At 34.1% G+C, this 21,135-nt stretch overlaps 1 protein-coding gene across 1 annotated transcript in view; it reads left to right on the forward strand.

Annotated features, from left to right (window-relative positions):
• The window catches only part of CNTN5 (contactin 5), a 1,016,132-nt gene that overhangs the window by 894,603 nt on the left and 100,394 nt on the right, over positions 1-21,135 (forward strand). Inside the window, exons 17-18 of the mRNA XM_029915651.1 lie at positions 13,871-13,991; positions 15,963-15,974. Of these exons, the coding sequence (XP_029771511.1) occupies positions 13,871-13,991; positions 15,963-15,974 (133 nt within the window). The remainder of the gene's footprint in view (positions 1-13,870; positions 13,992-15,962; positions 15,975-21,135) is intronic.

The raw sequence follows: 21,135 nt of genomic DNA on the forward strand, positions 1-21,135 counted from the left end.
CTGGTGACTTCTCATTAATAAAATTGCAAAGCTTTGTTATTAAAAATGAGTTTTCTATGATAAAGTGTCTTGACTAGTTTTCAAAATGTCAGCTGAATTTGACTGAGAGTCTTGACCTTGAACTTTTCATAGTTGACTTATGATTGACACATTTTTTTCAATTTGACCTTTTCTTTTAAAGGAACTATTCTTCTTTTTGAATCTTCATTGAAGATTACTATTGTAGCTCACAATATAAGCAATAGTTTGAATAGTTAGTCTTTTCTGACATTGATGTGTTTCAATTCCCTAAATTCTAAGTGTTTTTGATGTTGATGAGAATCTTCATGTCTGTGAAAGACAGCTCTTAAATGAGAGCTGTGACCCAAACTGCCTTCTTTTACACTGAAGTACTTTTTTATTCAGAAACTTGCTAGGAAAAGAAAAGTATTTGTTCATAAAGCCCATAGTTGAAATAATATAACTACTTATTGAAGATTGTACTTGTTAAAATGTTTGCTAATATCGCAAATAAAATTTGAATACCTGAAAAACTTGAACTGTGAAGGAACATTGGAAACAGCTAGGTATTAAACTGGCCAATTAATATTTAGAAATTCTTATATAAAATTAATTATTCCATTTGGAATATTACGTTTTTGCAAAAAGTTTAAGTATAAAAGTTACTACTAGACACTAGGTATAGTAGTAAACTGAATATAACCTTTATTTATCATCTTTATTTATAAGAATGGATTCCAATTATGGATGATACAAGATCAAACTATAGTTTAAAAAATTTTAGGTGATATTTATCCAATAAATACAAAGGTCTTTTCTTATTATCAGTTCATATATATCTCAAGAAGATGAAGTGAAAAATAAGTTTATTTTTCAACCCAACAAGTTCTAGGTTGAAAATATTTCCCCTAACTTCTCCCTACGAATGAAGACTATTTTTTTAAATTCATCACTTGTCTCATATACTATTATAGACAATTAAAAGAAGCCTGTCAGTCAACACTTTCAATACTCATTTTCCCCATAAATATCCTTAATCAGATCCATAATTTCATAAGGAACCCTTTGTATCACCCACATTGACATAGGCAGGGGGTTCGCTAATTCTTCTGCCAGTTCATAAATCAGGCACCTTTGTTCTAGCCTCCAGTTACAGTCTCCTCAATGTTTTCCTATCCTCCAGTAAGTTTCTTTGAGTTCTTCTCTGTGTTGGACTGAGGGCCTGGTCACTGGAAAATATTCTGGTATAAACAAGAGGTCTGTCTTATACACACATACTTGATATCTTTACCCTGGGACAGTATTTATTTGTTAGAAGCCTGGATTGATGTTTGCAAAGGCCATTTCTTACTTTGCTAGTCCTCTCTGACCTGGTGAGGGAGGAATGAGAAGTAGTTTTGTTTTTGAATCTGGAGTCCTGGCTCCTTCAGATTTCCTTTATATGCTGCTACACAAATGAGTGCTTCTCTCTTTTCAGCTCATTTTTCTGTATTCACACCTTTTTATATACAACTAAAAAAAACCTGTTGGTACTTTTAATTTGCTTCCTAAAAAAAAGTCTCCCTTGGCAGATTGAGCTTGTTCACTGTGGATAATGTGTTGTTCACATTATCTCAGGTGAAAGTGCTGCCAAACATTCCAACATTGTATGAAGGATCATCTTTTCTTCAGTAGGCAGTAAAAATTTCCTCACTGTTTCCCAATCCTTTAAAGCCATTATCAATAGTCTCCTTGTGATCCTTCCAGCTTTCATTAATCCTGTCTTCATCACCTTTTCAGTTTCTGCACAACAACCCAAAGCCAATGCCACATGTTTAAGCTTGAGTTACAGCAGCACCCACTCCCAGGTACCAAATTATTTTATGGCCATTCAGTGCTGTACTACAAGGCACACCAAAGCTTAGTGTTATAAATTGACAACTGCTTTTGCACTGCTCACAGCTTTGTGTGTCAAGATATCAGCCAAAGAACAACAAGGACGTATGCCCTGAAACCCAAGAATGGCTTGAATCTTTTCCACAATGGCTGAGCCTTCGCTGGGGTAGCCAAGTGGCTGGAGATGCCCTGCATGGCTCAGTAAGTACTATGTGGCTTAAGCCTCCATTCTGGCTGTTAGTTGGATTCCTAGTTCTTTGTTGTATTTCTGCTAGGGTTAGAATGCCCAAGATAGTTTCCTTGCTTGCACGTCTGGTGGATGAGCTAGAATGGTTAAAACTTAGAATATCTAGATTTCTCTCTTTCTCCATGAAGTCTCTCCACATAAATAGCTTAGCCTTTTTTATAGAATGACAGCATCAGGAGCCTGACTTTTTAAACAACAGCTGGCTTCCCCCAGAAAATATTGTTCCAGGGGGCCTACGAAGAAGCGGCAAGTCTTCCTACGGTATAGCCACAGACTTTCCAAGACAGAATTTCTGCAATATTCTGTTAATCAAAAAGTCACTGATATCAGTCCAGATTCAAGGAGTAGGAAATTAGACCTTATTTCTCAAGAGAACAAATAGAAAAGTCTATGTGAGCATATTTAATCTATCAGAGTAAACAAGAAGAGAAGTTCTAGACCTGATAAGTTCTTTGAGCAACATTACATGCAAGCAGTGTTACCATAAAGCATAGAAACCAATATAGAATAAAAGAGATTATGAAAGATTTGCTACAGTATAATGTTAGAGTTAGCCGTAATAAAATAGGGTATGTTTCACCGTTGACTTTTGGCATAAATTTTAAATACTTCATAGTGCAATGTCTTACTGAAAGAGAGAAGGGATAACTAATAGAAAAGAATAAACACTAACAGGGCAGAAGTGAAGAGAATCTCAAGATATTAAACTTAATTCATATGGAATATTAAAGCTACATTCTACTTATTGGCAGATATTGTACAGTGGAGAGAGATTAGGGATCAAAAAACAGGGAAGAGTCAATACCCCAGAAGGAGTAATAGTTATGATCATAAACAAATGGGTCATTAACCAATGACACTGAAAGGAGAGAAACAGAAGAAGTAGATTACAGCAGGTAGATCTCTTCTCATTTAGTCTTCTAGTTCAGCATTAGCCTCTCTGTCCCGCCCCATCATGCCAGAGAACCACAATGATAAATTGCTTGATTCTAAGTGACCCAAGTAAAATCAAAACATGGCCTCATTCCAGAATCATTCCTAAAGTTCTGTGAGAAAATCAATAACACAGAGTGTCTACTATATTCTCAACATTTTAGGACTTTATAATAATACCAGAACAACACTGGTTCTAACTGATTAATAAAATGAGAGCTATTATATTCTGTAATCCTGGGCTTTGCTGATTTCAGGGAAGAAATAGAAATCCCACAGGTAACTGCCTGAGCACTCTTCTCATAGCCAGAATGGGACTAGACATGCATGTACATATTGATTATGATACAGTGTAAAATCAGTAACAGGATAAAATGCAATTTATTCTGGAAACATGTATATGATGGTATAACAAAATACTGTTAACTTTAAAAAATAAATTGATAATATTCCAAGACTAGGTAAAAGAGACCAGAAATGGTGATGTATCAGTAAATTTTTGATCCATCTAGATTACATGCTTATGTTAAGAAGTCAAGTTTGGCCAATTCTTCTTCAACTAAAGATATGTCATTACAAACTGGCTTCATTTTTTAAAAAAAGCTGTGGGTCACATATATAAGATTCTCTTGATGCTGTATTAACAGTCATGGAAAAGGTAAATAATGGCATGAAAAAGTGAGGGTGATGGGTGATATGTATTATCAGAAAGGTGATTCTAGCATTTCAAAGTGAGATGTAGCATTTCATGTCTAGATATGACTGATGAAAAGCATAAATTGTCAGAATAATTCTATGGTTTATTTAGAAAAGTAATTTCTAATCAAAGATTTTCTAATTTCATGGTTGTTACTACACAATGAAACCATTTTATCTTTATACTTTTGCCAACTTTTGCTTTAATTAGTACTAGTCAATCAAATTATCTATAATTTCAAACAGAATAATAAGGATTAGTTTTATACACAGAATAGTAGAATGGAGAGAACTCTTGACTGAGAGTCTGGTGCCCAAGGATCTTCTATCTCCACACTTAACTTGCCCTTGAACAAGTCACCTACACCTTCTAATCCTCAATTTTCTCAACTTCTATAGGAACTAGTTAAACCAGATGGTTTATTAAGTATCTTTCCACACTAAAATAGGTATTTTATGTAATGATTTTATACTACTAAATACTTTAACATATCACATTGTGTTATAGCTATTTGTCTACCTCACACATTGCATTGTATTTCTCTAAGGCATACTTTATCTCTTGTAGCATGTGCAGCTCAGATATGACAGATTTTTTCTCTTGTACAAATTCCAGTCAACTGAAGCTCTGTGTTGAGCAGAATGCATAGGTTGGGTCAAAGCTCGGGTATATTTACTATGAATAAAAGAGAAGGGCAAGTATTTGTAATTTCCTGTTTAGAAAAAATGGTTACTAAACAAATGATTGATAAGTGAATGAATGAATAATTTTATAACTGTGCATGTATCATGAGTCTCATAAAATCAAATATGTACCTACTGAAAGTTTTATTATTCTGGAACTTTCCTAATGGTCATGCCATTAGTAGCTATTTTCAAAGCACATGTTAATGCATGGATGAACAAAAATTTTCCTGACTAGTTCAGGATACATAGTTTCATATGTAACACCAATGAGAAGTAATTTAAGAAGATAAACTTGGTGAAAGATAGTAAGATTATTCCATTACTAGACAATGGTGTAATTCACTCTAAAGGAAAACATTTTCTCTGTCTTGATTATTAACATTTTTACATTACTGTATTTTTAACACAAATTTAAGAAGTGTACTATTCTATTTCTATATTTTTTATGTCAACATACATTCAGCAAAAGTACAAGTCAAGAATATAAAAGAAGATACAGGGGTGCCTGGGTGGCTCAGTGGGTAGGGCACGTGATTCTTTTTCACAGGGTCATGGGGTCACATTGGGGCTTAAAAAAAAAAGATACAGACATTAAGACAGAGAAAGATAGGCACTTTACATTTGAGAAGAGATGTATGCCAATTCCTTGGTATTTATTCCAAAGAATACCATTGCCTACAATGTGCATATATGTTCCAGAGGATCACAGACAATATCACTGTGGCTTAGAGGGTTGGAGACACTTAGAAGGGATTTATGCTTAGTGTAGTGCTTCCCTGTACCATTTTGAAATTCTTAATTTTTGGACAAGATTTGTATTTTCGTTTTACACTGGGATTCATAAATTACATAACAGGTCCTACTAGTCAGTTAAGTCTTTAAAAAAAAAAAAGACTTAAATATGTCCTTAACATGTGAGACAGAATTTGGAGACTTTGTGGAGTGTCACGGAGGAACCACTGAAGAAGGTGCAGAGAGTACATTTTCTTTTACGGCAAGACACAAAGTAGGCTGAGTGCAGCCTTAAATACTGACTAAGAAGTTGAACCACCTTGTAGTCCATAAGTTAAGATAGCCAGTGAAGATTTTGTGATTGTAAATAAAATAAGCTTTGGAGAAAGACAAATCTAGCATGTCAGCTGAGCAGGGTGAGAGACAGGGATAACATGGAGGATATAAAAAGCTGGTTTGAAAGCTTGTATTCAAAACGTAAATTTGGAAGTCAATGCTCATGGAATGATTGTTAAAACTATATGAAGCACACAGAAAGAGAAAATATATTTCTTTGGATCCTGAGTATTGCGCTTATCAGAAAACACATCCATCCTTTCATCACATTTATTCCAAGCCTGTTGCAGATCTGAGAAAAGGTACTCCACACGCCCCTCTCATGTTTTTCCATCAAAGCTGCATTAAACTAGACAATCACGTGCCGAGTCTACATATGTATACCTAAAGCTTCGCATAGCCCATAGAAATATGCATCTGTTGAATTAATTAGTGATCATTTCATTAACAATAAAAGGTAAACACATTAGATATTCTTAGCAGGTATATAAAAGAAACTTTAGCAACAGTTAGGAAGGAGCTAAGAAAAACTTCAAGAATGAGTAGGCTGATAATTTGTGTGACCTTCTCTATTTCATGCCTCTTCAACTTGGAGACACTAGATTAATATAGAAATGACACAGTAAACACTTAGAGCTTGTCTCAGTCCGTCAAGGTGCTGTAACAGAATATCATAGTGTGGGTAGCTTATACACAACAGAAATTTATATCTCAAGGGTCTAAAGGCTGAGAAAGCCCTGATCAAGGCCCTGGCAGACTCAGTGTCTGGTGACAGATGGTCATCTTCTCACTGTATCTTCACATGTTAGAAGGGATGAGATAACTCTCTGGCGTCTCTTTTGTAAAGGCACTACTCCCATTCACACTCTACCTCCCAAACACCTAACCTCCAAATACCATTAAATTAGAGTTTAGATTTCAATATATGAAGGGGGGGGGGTTACCCACACAGTCTATAGCAGAGCACTTTGGCCTTGGTCATTTATGTGAATCTTAAATAAAGGAAGCCCATTTACTTTGCCACTAGAAAAAGGAAAGTCAATGCACATATGTTCAGATAAGAGACATTAGGGAACAAACACTCTACCTAAGTCTGGCATCCATTGACATGTTAAATATCACATTCCCCAGTCTTATATGTCTACTAGGGAAAGAACACTAATGTGCCACACATGGCATTTTGTCAATTATTCCGTATTCATATACTCAAGTTTGTCATCTGGGAAATTAGTATGATTTAAAATTTTTATTTTTAAATTTATTACACTAAAATTTAATTGTAATTTGTCCTATATATTCTTACTTCTGAGGTGCTTCATAATTTCTAATCTTCATTTTAACCAAGACAGTGGACTGATCCCATGAATTCCTGACTTTGTGCTTATCATACTAAATGATCCAGTTTGGATATCTGGCAGTTCTGAGTTCATCAAAGAGTTATCAACTTGTCCTTCTTAACTTATGTCACTAAGTAAAACTGTTTCTGCATTTTTCTTAGTACTTAAACATAATTAGTATATGGGTTGAAAATTGAATACCAAGGTCCTAGTAAGGGATGTGAAAGCCATTTTTGCCTATTTTTAGTATTCAGTGCATAGTTGGCTCCATTTAGTAGTTAACCATTATAGACATAAATGTTTTTGTCAATAGTTTTTTGGCTAGTATTATTTCACTGGCAGCAATTAATTTTTCTATTTTCAGATAATATGTCCAATTATTTAGGCATGAAAGTTAATATTATGTTTCTTTAAAAATATGTTAAAACCTATGTCATTGTGAATGTAAATTCTATTATATAAAGGCTTAAGAAAACATAGTAAAAAGGAAAAATAATGTATATGTGTATCATTTCCTTTTAATGGTAGGATACTTTAAATAAATCATCCTCTGAAGAAAAGAAAAATTGGACCAGGAAAATCCTTTAAATATTCAAGATTTCATGTCAATAACATTAATCGTATCTAATAATCCATGTCTCATAACTGATACTCAGCTTATGTTGGAAAAATTGTTCTTAATTGCATCTCACAGAATTTATATGCTATGTTACTTTTGCTTTGGGGAAAGGAATGATTTGTGTGTCTAACAGGGGCTGTGGAAGCTGGAAATGCCCTAGGTGAGCCCCTTGAGAAAGTTGAATAAACCCTAAATAAGGGCACAGAAACTGTCATCTCCAGCAGGCTTCTGACTGAGTCATTCAGCATGAGTCCACTATTTACAAGAATATTCAATTCAAGTTATCTTGTTGTTTAGATGATTCATTTCCCAAATATTCTCAGAATGCTTAATATGTGCACAGCATTCTGCTAAATCTTGCTGGGAAAAATGTTTTAAAAGCATTTTATGCTTTTAAAGCATTTCCCTATAGTTCATGTATGTACTTTGTTCCACTTGATTTCCTTCATGAGAGAGACAGTGCAGTTGTTATTATCCCAATAAAGTGACTTTCCCAGAGTTGTTTCAGGGCTAGGAAATTGCCAAACTAAGACACAAATTCAGGTCTTCTTATTCTGAGTGCAGTAGTTTCTTTATAAGGGAGAAAGAGGGGATATAGATAGATAGATAGGTAGATAGATAGATAGATAGATAGATAGATAGATAGATAGATAGATAAATATATATATATAGATAGATAGATAGATAAATATATATATATATATATATAGAGAGAGAGAGAGAGAGAGAGAGGGAGAGAGATCTATAGATATAGATATAGATATATGTAAATAAAGCTAAGTGCTTATCAGAAAACTTACTACAGCTATGGAAAACTGTGATAGACATTTGTTGAAGGAGTGAATACCAATTAAAGAAAAATTCATCTTGGCTAAGAGTGCAATGATAGTGCCCTTTAACAGATAACATGTATCAAACACTTACTATGTGCCAGACACAATGCTATGGGCGATCCGTGCATTATGATATTGCAGCTGTGAGAGAAGTTCTGCTGACAAGGTAGTTTTCCCAAATTAAAAATTTAATAAATGGTAGAGTAGGGATTCACATAAATCTGTCTTTCCAAAATCTGTATATTACTCAAGTATTTTTTCCACTGTTTTTCTCCAGTCTTTTCTTATTTCCCTTCCCAATTTCTTTGAAAGATAAAAGCAGGGGATGGAGGAGACATGACAGGCACAGAGAAGGAAGGAATCAAAATATCCATGCATTCATTAGCTCACCCAGTTTTTGTTGGCTACATCATCAGACCTAGCTCAGCTCTGAGACTGCCCATAGTAGACCTGGGGGCAACTTCCAAGAATGTCATATGCTAATGCAGAGACATGAGTGAAATGCTATTGAAGCATAACTAAACAGTTCAGAACACCTGGGGGGTGTCCAGAAAGATTTACCAAGGAGAAGTCACTTGAGCTATAGCCAAAAGTATCTTCTCCTGCAAAAAAAGGAGAAAGAGCACGTGCAACAGAACACTATGCAGAATTGTAGGAAATATTCCCTGGGATAGGGAAATGTGGAGATAAGTCTGTAGAAGCTCCAGACTCTGTCATAGGAGGTGGGATTATGGCCTGAGGAGCTTTCTGTGTTCAAATGAGGAGTTTGGATTTTATCCTCAAGGCAGGAAGAGCCAGCCAACACTTTGAACAGAATACTTATATGAGCTTTCATTTTTAGGAAGTCTTAACTAACATTCTTATCTTGGATGAGCAGGACATTTAGTCACAGTGAAAGCCAATAAAAATCTGGACTCGAGGGATGCCTGGGTGGCTCAGTCAGTTAAGCATCCGACTTCGGCTCAGGTCATGAACTTGTGATCCATGTGTTCCAGCCCCATTATCAGGCTTTGTGCTGACAACTCAGAGCCTGGAGCCTGCTTCAGATTCTGTGTCTCCCTCCCTCTCTCTGACCTTCCCCCACTCTGCTTTGTCTCTGTCTCTCAAATATAAATAAACCTTAAAAAAATAAAATAAAGTAAAAAAAGATCTGGACTTGAGCGGAAAGATGACATTTCCTGTATGATTTCAAAGTCATAAATAAAAATTATAATAATCTAGCAACTGCTCTAGTGAGACTATGTGACCAAGAAATGTAAATGAATTAGCCACATTGCTGCCCTCACAGAAAATGAAAATAAAACCTCTTTATTATTTTTTATCAAAATACAGTTGACATAAAATGTTACATTAGCTTCATATGTACAATATAGTAATTCCACAAGTCAATGCATTATTGCTATGCTCACCATAGGTGTACCAGCCTCTTTCTTAAAGAGGCTTCATTTATTCATTCATCCAGCAAATACTTACTGAGCTCCCACTATGTGGCAATCGCTATGGTAGCCGCACAATGCTTGGAGCATTGGCCTAAGTAGGGGTTGCGGGGAAGTTCATTTGAAGTAACATGTAACATAATTTCCTCATAAAGCCAAAAAAGCAACAAAGACAGGATATAAAGCAAGTGTCAAAGAAAACAAGAGAAGAGAGAGTAACTCCTAAGAGGAAAAAAGTGAAAATGAGGTTTAAGCTTAAGAAAGCAAGCATCTGCTGTAAGTAACCATTTCATTAAAAGTGCACTAAATTGTGGAGGTTCTCTCTCAGGAACTACAGACTGTGGGCTGAGATTAAGTATAATGGGCTCCCACATGAATTCTTCTCATTACTTCTCTTGAAAGATCAGTAAATCTACTGAAAGGGTAATTTAGGTTTACTGTTCACAATCCATTTATTTCACTGTTAATCTTCCCTGTTTAGAATTGTAAAAATATAACACAGATATAATCCAAAAGAGAAGGGATCAGCTCAAAATTAGACCAGTTCAATTCCTCAGATAGTCTTGACATTGACAGAAATGCAATAGGGTGTAGACTTTTTATTCCTGATAGATGGTGATGGAGCTTCAGACAGTTCATAAAGCATTGCACACTATTAATTGCATGTCTCAAGTAAAAGACAGCATAGGAAAGATAATCTATACTTCATCCTCCTGAATTCCTTGGGCCTTTATGTGATATTCAATGAAGAGTCTTCTTAATCTCATTAAGCTTTTCTTTTACTATAATTCAACAGAAAGCACAAAGATTTGGGGACTTTTATCCAGGGCAAACAGAAATCAATGATTTGAGAAGATAAAGTTCCAGATATTAAGACAATCAATTATTTATTCACAAGAATGTTATTTTACACAATAATGTTTCAAAAATGTGAGCCTGCAAAATGATTAAAATCATTACTTTTTTCTGCCATTAAACTACCACCAATCAGTTTGTGATATTGAAAAATAAACAAAAAGCAACAAAACAAAAACCACCAAGCACAGTTTTTCAGAAGTATTATTTCTGGAAATAATAAAGTCCTCTCTGATTTTCAGGGCACCTCCTTGGCTCTTCCGTTTTTATAGTGTACCTATTCATTCCCAACTAATTTAAATACCCTATAAGGAAAACTTCAAAATCCAGAAGATAAAGAAATTTTTCACACCTAAAATGGTCCCATGATACATAAAGTGATAAAAATATCAAAGTTTATTTATACAGTATTAAATTATATTTATTTGAAACTTAATTAGGAAGTATAATGTCTATAATTTGCTTTTGTTTACTCATATTAAATCAAGAGTTTTAAAGTGTAAATTTCCTTTTCATATTTGAAAGGATAACTATTTATTCCAATAGAGACTAACCAAAATGAAATTTAAGAGAATCAATTTATCCTAAGGAAATTAGGAGTGTGGGACATTCACTGGACAAATTTGAAATAACTGTTATGACATTTTAATTTATTCTCACTGTGAAGCATTCCTTTGTAAATGACTAAAACAGACTATGTCTTACCACTTATTTCATGATAGAAACTTTCAATACCCTTAGAAGTTCCTATCATAAGACTAATAGAAGGAACAAAAAGAGAAATGAAATACCAGAAAGAAATTATTTAAAATATAGCATACAGTTAAGCATTTCATTTAAATAAGAGACGTAATTTGAGAGGTAAAAACTTCCAATGACTTCACATGCTTTCAGTGAATGCTAAGGATAATGAAAATAATTTCTAGAAATTCTTCTTGCTTTTATGATTTTAGACGACCCATTGTTCTGTATCAAAATAAGATAGAGACCAATTTGCAAAATAAGATAACAAAATATGATTCCAAAATAAGAGGAATTCAAATAAGTATTGGGATACTTCTCTCTAAAGACAAATACATCATTTTTTAAGGTAATTCACCTATTCCATCAAAAAATAAAAAAATTTCTTGTGATGGGCACTGAGAGATGCATGTAATAGTTGAATCATACTGAACACCTGAAACTAATATTATACTATATGTTAGTTATACTTGAATTTTTTAAAAAAGCCCATATAGGTCAAATAAGGCATTTCTACAGAAATTTTATAGTATTTCAATTTAAATGATAATGAAAATTGAATGTTTTAGAGGGAAATTTGTAATAGTGCAAATAAATAGTCCAAATTTTCTGCTTACTTATGATCTATAAGTGTATCTATAAGGAACTGTAGTATACTCACAATGAGAAAAGTTCTCTAAGGGTAAATTAGACAAGCACAAGATCCCAGGGAGGCAGTTACATTTCCACAGACTTTCAAACACAGCAGAGTCAAGGGGAAAATGGGCAGGCAAATATGGACAAGCTGAAATAATATTGGAGATAATGAGGAATCTTAAAGATGTTTACAATATATCTGTCACAAAGAATCATCTTTATAAACCTTCTACCAGCCTACAGGAGATTATAAGCTCATCCCTCAAATGTCTCCTCATGGAGAAGCAAGAGGACAGAGGTTTACAAAGGAGCAGGAACAAACTTTTGGGGCTAATGACAGTGTTTGCTATCTTACTTAGGTGATGGTTTCATTGCTGCTTACATTCGTCACATATCAACAAACTGTATTCTTTAAAACGGTGTTATTATATACAAATTATATGACACTGAAGCTGTAGGAAAAATGTAAATGGCAGCACTTCGAAATTTTATCTTGCTGACAAACACATTGCAACTGTATTTTAATAGTAATAATAGAAAAATGAAGAAAATGCAAATTTAAAGTAGATAAGAAGTCAATGACCTCTACTGTCATTCATAAAGTACTTGGATAAAATCATTTGGAATATCTCAAAATATGCCCAAATTTTATGGAAGAATAGGAGAAAGTAAAAACAAAAAATGTATTAGAGACACAAATGAGATTGTTCTACAGAAAGATGTTTCCAGATACAGATATATTTGAGAGAGATGGGCAGCTGCTATTATAACAGCATTAGATTATTATTCCAAAAAATAAATTACATATTACTGGTCACTTAAACAATAAATAAATAAAAGATCTCTGATCTGTGTGCTTCTCTCTGGCTTGCATTGGACATTCTTTTCTATGTTCAACTACCATTAAAGAGAAGCGTTGAGATTTTTTTAAAAAATTGTCATTTCAAGCTATGTGCATCTACTCTCATTCCAGCTAATTGTTTTTGACTGAAACATAAAAACTGCAGAGGGTGTTGGAGTTTTGCTATGTTGTTATCCAAAAAAAAAAAACCTTATGAGTTGTGAATTCCAAATCTTCGCATGTTCACACACAAGAAAGAAATCTATCTTTCCTGATAGCATGAATGAAAGCCAAGATTAAGTAATGAAAGGTTTGTACCCATCATTCTAACGTGTAGGGTCATCACAGATCCCATGAACTGATAGCTCTAAAAGATATTCTCCCTGATACTTATCGATCTCCTTCACTGCAGTTATTCTACAACTATGTGTTAATCATCTTGCTCCCAACAAGAATCAAGTGTTTCGGACCTCCTTTGTGTTTTGTAACTACGTTGATTAACAGAGATTCTGGCTGACCCTACTTCCTGATGGTGGTGGTTATGGGAGGAATAAATCTTTATTAAGTAAAGATGCATGGCTTTGGGACCGGCAATCTTTCACCTAAGCACTCTCATTCTGTTTCCTACAGTACTTACAAAAGCAACCATTCAATAAAGCCACACAGTATAATCTTTTGACTGAGATCTTCTCATAATTAATTTTCACAAATTGCTATTCCTTTCAAAAATATTGCCTTGTCACAATATAGGCCTATCTCTAAATATCAAAGCAATAATTTTGGCTCACTGATTATATTAATGTTTGTGCATATTTAAATATTTCTTAAACATTGTAGTTGCTAAATCATTATATGCAATATGAATGTTCAAACTCTTTATTAATAATGGTTGAAAACAACTTCCATTTGTTCCTTAAAATAGGGCATGTTTGGTTTCTGTGTTGTTGTCATATAACGTGTAAGGACAAAAATGGGTCCTTTGACTGAATGTGCAAAGTTCCCCTTAAACCACCTTGAACTAGGCAGATTTGCAACATTTTAAACTGGCACTTCATCCCTCTTTCAGCAAGCATCCTCTGCAGATTTAATGATCAGGAACATCCTTCTGATGCATGCTGGGAGATATGGCTGCAGGGTACAGACCACAGCAGACAGTGTGTCAGATGAGGCAGAACTTCTTGTTAGGGGTGAGTATGCTAATAGTGCAGTCTGAAGACATGATCACCATAAATTATCATACAAAGGAACTTAAATGCATGGACTTTGAGCACATCAGTACTGTGCATTTTACTTTCAATTTTACAATATATGTTATTTTTGTTTAACCTTTTGCCTTTGGAAAGATTACATGGAAAACTGCTTCTTAGTAACAGACAAAACCTGCAGATTCAACTTCAGGGTCTAAAACACCTTTAGTAATAAATGGTCACTTAGTGTTTTACAAACTTAATGACAAACAGAAATTTTAAACAGTTGAGCCACCGATACTGGGACTACAGGGATAAAATTCGTTTGTGTGTAGATGTGTTTTTCAAATGCAAAGCTAGTGGAACCCCTAGGCACTTTATTTCTTCACTAACTTCTAAATTTTGCTTCCCAAAACAGGAAAAGTGCATGCCTAATATGGTGGCATTTGCAAGTGTTCAGTGACAGGGATTTTTTAAGTCTGAAAATGTCAAACAGAATGTGCAGAAATGACAGTTAAGTGGTTTCCACCTATGAACCAGGCTACCAAATTCTGCAACCCCATAAAGCCACATCTTATTTGAATTAAATTGAGTAAATGACTATAGCGCCAATTTCCTTTAGCACTTTATTCCCCAGTATGGGAAATGCAGCTACTAGCATGCATATCCTCTCTTTCTCTTTCTTTTCTTGCTTCCTCCCTCCCTGCCTCCCTCCCATCATTCCTTCCTTTATTTTCTTCTTTTTTTCTTTTAGCTTAAGATACAATATACCTACAGAAAATTTCAAAAATTATTTGTGTACAGGTGTATAACTCAATACAACACAATGTGAATATGCCATGAAACTAAATTCAAGACAAGAACTGGAACATTACCAGAATCACACATAGTGCCTCTCCTTTTTTGATCTAAAACAATTACATTTTGAGTGATGTGAGTATTACATGCTAAGAACCCCTGCATGATCTCTGAAAATAAAAATTTACAATCTATAGCAAAGCTTATATTTTAGATCAACTTGCTTTTTATCTATTTGGAGTGTTTTCCAATCATAATTTTTAAGAATTCATTTATATTATAAGAATTTTGAATAGGAAACATAAGGCATATAGTAACCTTCATCATCTCTTTATTGTAGCTGTATGTATTATTACAGGTTTATTGGGTTTTGATAGTTCATCCATCATTGCTCCTAGTAAAATGTTGTTTGGAAACAAGTGGGTATCTGTTTCTGTTCAAAAGGCTATTCGAACTTTTCTCAAAATTTATTTCAAGAATGTGAATCTATATTACCCGTTTATAAAACATCAACCTTTTAAAGTGTTCATCCTCTCATGATATTCCATTTAGCTAAAAAACATTCCTTTGTGCCTTTTGAAGTTATAAGGCTCATGGAATTGCAAAAACCATACTGTAGTCAAATTCAAGGAAAATTGCTTTCTTCTCTTGCTGAGGTCTGTTTTAGATTATGTGTATTTATTGTGTAGCACTTGGCTAGTAATTTAGAATGATGCTCTTAAAATTGGAGCATTCCAAATGAATAACACAATTTAGAGGCTGATAACAAGAAACTAGGTATTTTTACAGGGTTGTCAGGGGCAAGCCAGCATTCTGCTTTGTAAGTAAAATTAAACTCAACAGGGTTTATAACACAATTCAGGTTCAGCTTTTTTGTGCTCTGCTCTTTTAGCCTTTGGCTTTATGCCTAGGAGAAGATAAAATGCATAAATTTTAGAATTACATTCAAAAGAAATTTCAGACAGGTTTCTATTGTCTGAATATTCATGTAACATTCAGTTCAAGCTTTCATTTAAAGTAGGTTTGATCAAGTCACCAATTTTCTATTATATATTTGCATTACTTTTCTAAAATTAGTAAAAATAGCTTGCCTCTTCTGCTTGGTGGGTCTTAGATTTAAAAACTTAACGGGATCTTTGTTCTTTTTTTTATTTTTACTATTTTTGTTAACAGCTCCTAGTAATTGAAGCAGTTTGGAAGTTTGACTGTTGCTGTTTCTCATGGTGGCTTGTGAAATAAAACTCAAGATAGATTCACCCTGCTATTCCTCCTATTCCCATTCATTGGTTTATAAACTTGGAGAATTCTAATAGTACAGACCAAATAGTACAGGCCAAAGTTGAACATTCTAAATGGAGTTTTTCTAATAATAGCTGTAATTCCAGCAGCTGAATCCTTAAAGTACACTTATTCAAGTATGTGTCACATAAAAATAGGAACAGTAAAGGCACTTCCATCATACATCTTCCTCCAGAATACCATCATTGGATTGTCTCATCTGTTCACTTTGTTCAATGTTGAGCACGAGGAACATTCTTGGGTAGCAAGGGATATATATCCATAACCCTGTAACTCTATTTCAGTGGAGATTCAGGGGACTATGTTCCCCAAGATTGATGGAAACTAAATTTTTTTATCATCTCCTTTCCCATCAGAGATAGTCTATGAAATTCTTTTGTGTATCTTAACCAAACCCTGAAATTCTACTTCTGGCCCCATAAACATATCAAACTTGAGCTCAGGTATGTAGCCTTAGGGCTCCCTATTGCCTGTTTAGAATCTGAGTGTTCCTCACTCTTTATGCCTCCTACTTCTCTTCCCATTCACTACTTTAAAGCTATATTTCCCCCACATGCTTGTTTCCACTGTTCATTTTGCTTGTGAATGCTCATTTTGCATTTCTATAATTCTTTTCACTATTTTTATCATCCTCCAAAAATCAAATTTCCCCTCAAATAATCATCTGAAGCATAAAATCGCTTGCTCTCATATACTTAATATTCAGTGAACCAGCATTATAGCAGCACCATGAATAATTTGCAGAACCATATAGAAGTAAAGAATATGTTAAAATAAATTATTTTGCAGAAATACAAAGGGATGTTAAAGCCACACCTGGACATCCATACACAATTCAAATCACTTTTTCAAGTGTGGTATAGCAACAAAACAGAAAGTAAGGCTAGACAGTGCTATAGGGAACTTCTTTACACATAGATAGAATTGTATTATGATCTAGGGCAAAGGAGATTGATCATTAGGAGATAACACTGAAAAGGTTACACAATTAAAAAAAAACTGATGGTCTCCACAAATATGAGAGATGATCAAACACAATATGAAAGACTCCAGAGAAAGAAATGTCAGTTGTTTGTTATTTTATTTACCAAAAATGAATGTTAGAAATATGTTTCCTTTGGGGCGCCTGGGTGGCTCAGTCGGTTAAGCCTCCAACTTCGGCTCAGGTCAGATCTCACGTTCGTGGGTTCGAGCCCCGCATCAAGCACTGTGCTGACAGCTAGCTCAGAGCCTGGAGCCTGTTTCAGATTCTGTGTCTCCTCTCTCTGACCCTCCCCCTCTCATGCTCTGTCTCTTCTGTATCAAAAATAAATAAAACATTAAGAAAAAAAGAAAGAAATATGTTTCCCAAAGCCAATATAATCGCAGGAAACTATCCTGGTTTAAAAATTAAAATGTGTTTAGCTAAGCTGAAACGATCATGAACCAGAGCCTGAGTTCTATTATTCTGCTCAGAGGCAGAAGAAAGAGTTTAAAAATTCACTTCTTCATGCAAATTTTATATTCAGAATACTCTGTTTATTAATACAAACCAGCAGGTCAAAAACACTTGGGATAGTCAAAGAAGAATCAAAAGATAATTGAGTGCATAGCCCATATGCACACCTATCTCCAAACATGGACATTGATTTTCATTTCCTAGGTTGCAATTCACAGGATGAATCTGATGTGTACTAAATTGAATTTGAGAAGAAACAGTCTACCTGAAGATGTAATTTGTTTAGAGATATCTCATTGTTTTTAACCACTAACCCCTCCTCCCACCTATCACTTGTTCAATTTGAGATTAAACCTGTCTTTCCATTTTATTTTCTTTAAACTTTCCATCAATTCAATTCTATTTATTCTTTTCAAGAAAGATTTTTCCTCAAATATTTTACCTTTAACCTCTCTCAATCCACCTAGTCACTACAAATCTAAAATTATTGTGACAGTTTTGTCAACTAAATAAGTCAACAGGTATCTGTTGATAATTTGCAATTCATTTACTCACCTATTCATTCAGCACCTTCTCTGGGTCAAGCACTGAGCTAGGCACTTAAAATAAAAAGATGAAGACACCAAAGTCTCAGTCTTTTGTGTGGTTCTATGGCTGGCCACTAGTCTGCTGGTGTGAGAGGCATCTTTAGAAATGATTTGAAACACTAAAAAATAAAGCTCCCTGGATAATTTCCAGTCTTTTTGGGGAAATTATGAAAAAACTAGGTGACAGCATAGTCAGATATGGTGTGACCGACTGCAAACTAAAAATGCAGAGCCCTTGGGTCAAAACTTAGTAAAACTTTCAAGACTATGACAGCAGAGCATTAATCCACATATGGAGACCTTCTAAAGTAAGGGCCTGAGTGATTGTGCAAATAAGACAGCCATGAAGCCAACCTCTTATAGCCATTAAATTATCTATTACTCTCTATGAAAAAAACAACTTTAGCTAAAGATATTAATATATCTTTTTTTATAATTACAACTAAGTTGTCTCAATCTTCATATTTTTTACTGTAAAATGAGCATATTAGAGCCTCTTCAGAGGTTTTATCAGCTTTTTGCATGAAATATTTTTTAATATATCTACCCCATTTCGGAAGTTTTTGTTTATTGTGTTAAAGTAATCATTACTTCATATTTCTATTTTAATTACTACCAAAACTTCTTATCATCATGCTGTAGCTGGTATTACCAAACTAGGTGATTTAAATCTAGCCAATAACAGAGGCATTACATTTTAGCTGCTTGTGAAATGTTGTTACCTGTTTTGTTTTCTTTTGTTTTGTTTTCAAATAGCAGAAAATAACCTAAAGGTATCAATTACTATCTGATGGAAAACAGTTTGGAACGTTTGATTAAATACTCTCCAAATTTTCTCCAAACTATAATTTTCAGTGATTCTCACTAACAAGAGAGGAAAGTTTGAGAACTTTTTGTCTTTTGGGCTTGGAAGGATACAAGTACTATAACTTTCCCAATACAAAGGGAAATTCAAGCTAAGTGAAAACCTTGAACATATTTCTAATTTGAGAATCTGATCTGAGAATAAAGCAGCATTAATTTGTTAATGGGCTCTATTTTTACATTTCTTATAGAACTACCCTTGTGAACCATGTAGATTCCAAACTAATATAAATGCTTATCTTTAGCATCTGGCTACTTCTGATAGTTTCAAACTTTATAATGTACAAGCATTTAACACACATATCTTTTGGAAGACAGAGTTTGCATAGATTTTCTTTCCCATCATTATAAAATGAACTTATTCTTACAGATTCCACAAGCCTTCATATGGTAATGTGTTGGACTCAAAAGAGTCTCTAGAAAATAAATAAATAAATAAATAAATAAATAAATAAATAAATAAATAATTCTAGTGGAAAGAAAAAGACCAAGTAGTTGACTCAGTCAACAAAGCTGAGTTGGCCAACATTTGGGGATCACAGGACAATGACAAATGTTTTCAGTGTAATTTTAACCTAAATTAATAGTAATTGCAAATAAATTTGCAAATAGTTTGTTTTAGAGAAGAATGGAAGTATTCAGTTAATATATTTGCATTTTTATAACATTAGAAATCTTTAAAATGGATATATGAAATATCCTCCCTTTTGATGAAAATCTAATCTCAATCATACACTGTCTTAGTGAAATATCCTACACCATTGTGGAAGTTTTAGATCATTACTATCAATAGTATTGGGTATGATTATTTAAATAACTCATACCAACGGTATGTTGTCCTAGCTTAGACTTTCCACATTAAGTAGTTTGACATTAACATTTGTTGATCAGTCATGTATTTGGATTCTCTGTAGCACATTTAGTTTGGTTCATTGAAGTAATAGTTGAAAATTGACTTGACTGATGGAGATGAAGCAATGTGTGTGTGTGTGTGAACCTAGAAATTAAAAACAAACAAAAAATTGTCATTGTGTACAGATAACAAATTGATGGAGAATAAGTTTGTATTTTGTTCACTCAGTAAATATTTGAGAACTACTAGAAGGCACATTTTCTTTTAGACACTGACACATCAGTCAAATGACTTTGACTTTTTCAGGTTTCTTGATAGAAACATTTTGTTATTTGAAACAGTACTCTGACTTCACTCTTCTATTTTTGAGAAGAATTCTAATCAGCTGGATTTTACATCATATATATTTTTGAGTCACAAACTGTAAGGTGATCATATTTACTATGTATTTTGTCCCACAAACTTAAGCTATTTTTCTTACATATCCATCTTGATATAAAAATGACATTTACTATCACTTCACATGTGTGTAAAATTGTTGAAAGAGGCTCTTGGTGTGTGGGTTAAGTGTTAAGTGCTGATTTTATTCATTATTTTTTGAGCATCTACTATATGCCAGGACAATTCTCATATGCAAGAGGGAGAAGTGGTGAGATCAGATTGGGTAAGTGCCTTCTGATGCCATGAGAGAGAGCTTCATTTTTATCCTGAAAGTTATGGATATCCATCAAAAGAAGAAACCAGGAAAGGGATATGAGTAAATATACACTTTAAGAAGATAATTCTAAAAGCTTTTGAAGGTGTTTTAGAGGAGAGTGGGCCAGTGGCTTATAATAGACCAAGTAGGAAGTTATAACAATAATCTTCACAAGAAATAAGAAAGGTCTGAATAAAGACAATAATAATGGAGATAAAAAGGAGTGCACATATTCATAAAAATAGGAAGAACACAGGATCAATAGAACTTGGTGGCTCACTGTTTATGAAAAATGAGAAAGAAGAGTTAAAAATGAAAGCCAGTTGTGATGCTTAATTTAGCAGGGAGACCATACATTCTGGCTAGACTAAGACAGTTCCAAGTTAAACTAGGCATGGCAGGGGCACCTGGGTGGCTCAGTTGGTTAAGCATCTGACTTCGGCTCAGGTCATGATCTCATGGTTCATGGGTTTGAGCCCTATGATGGGCTCTGTGCTGGCCTCTGGTCCAGAGCCCAGATCCTGCTTCAGATTCTGTGTCTCCCTCTTTCTCTGTCCCTCCCCTGTTCATGCTCTGTCTCTCAAAAATAAATAAATGTTAAAAAAAAA

The sequence above is a fragment of the Suricata suricatta genome, chromosome 11, assembly GCF_006229205.1.
Source record: "Suricata suricatta isolate VVHF042 chromosome 11, meerkat_22Aug2017_6uvM2_HiC, whole genome shotgun sequence".
Taxonomy (NCBI): Eukaryota; Metazoa; Chordata; class Mammalia; order Carnivora; family Herpestidae; genus Suricata; species Suricata suricatta.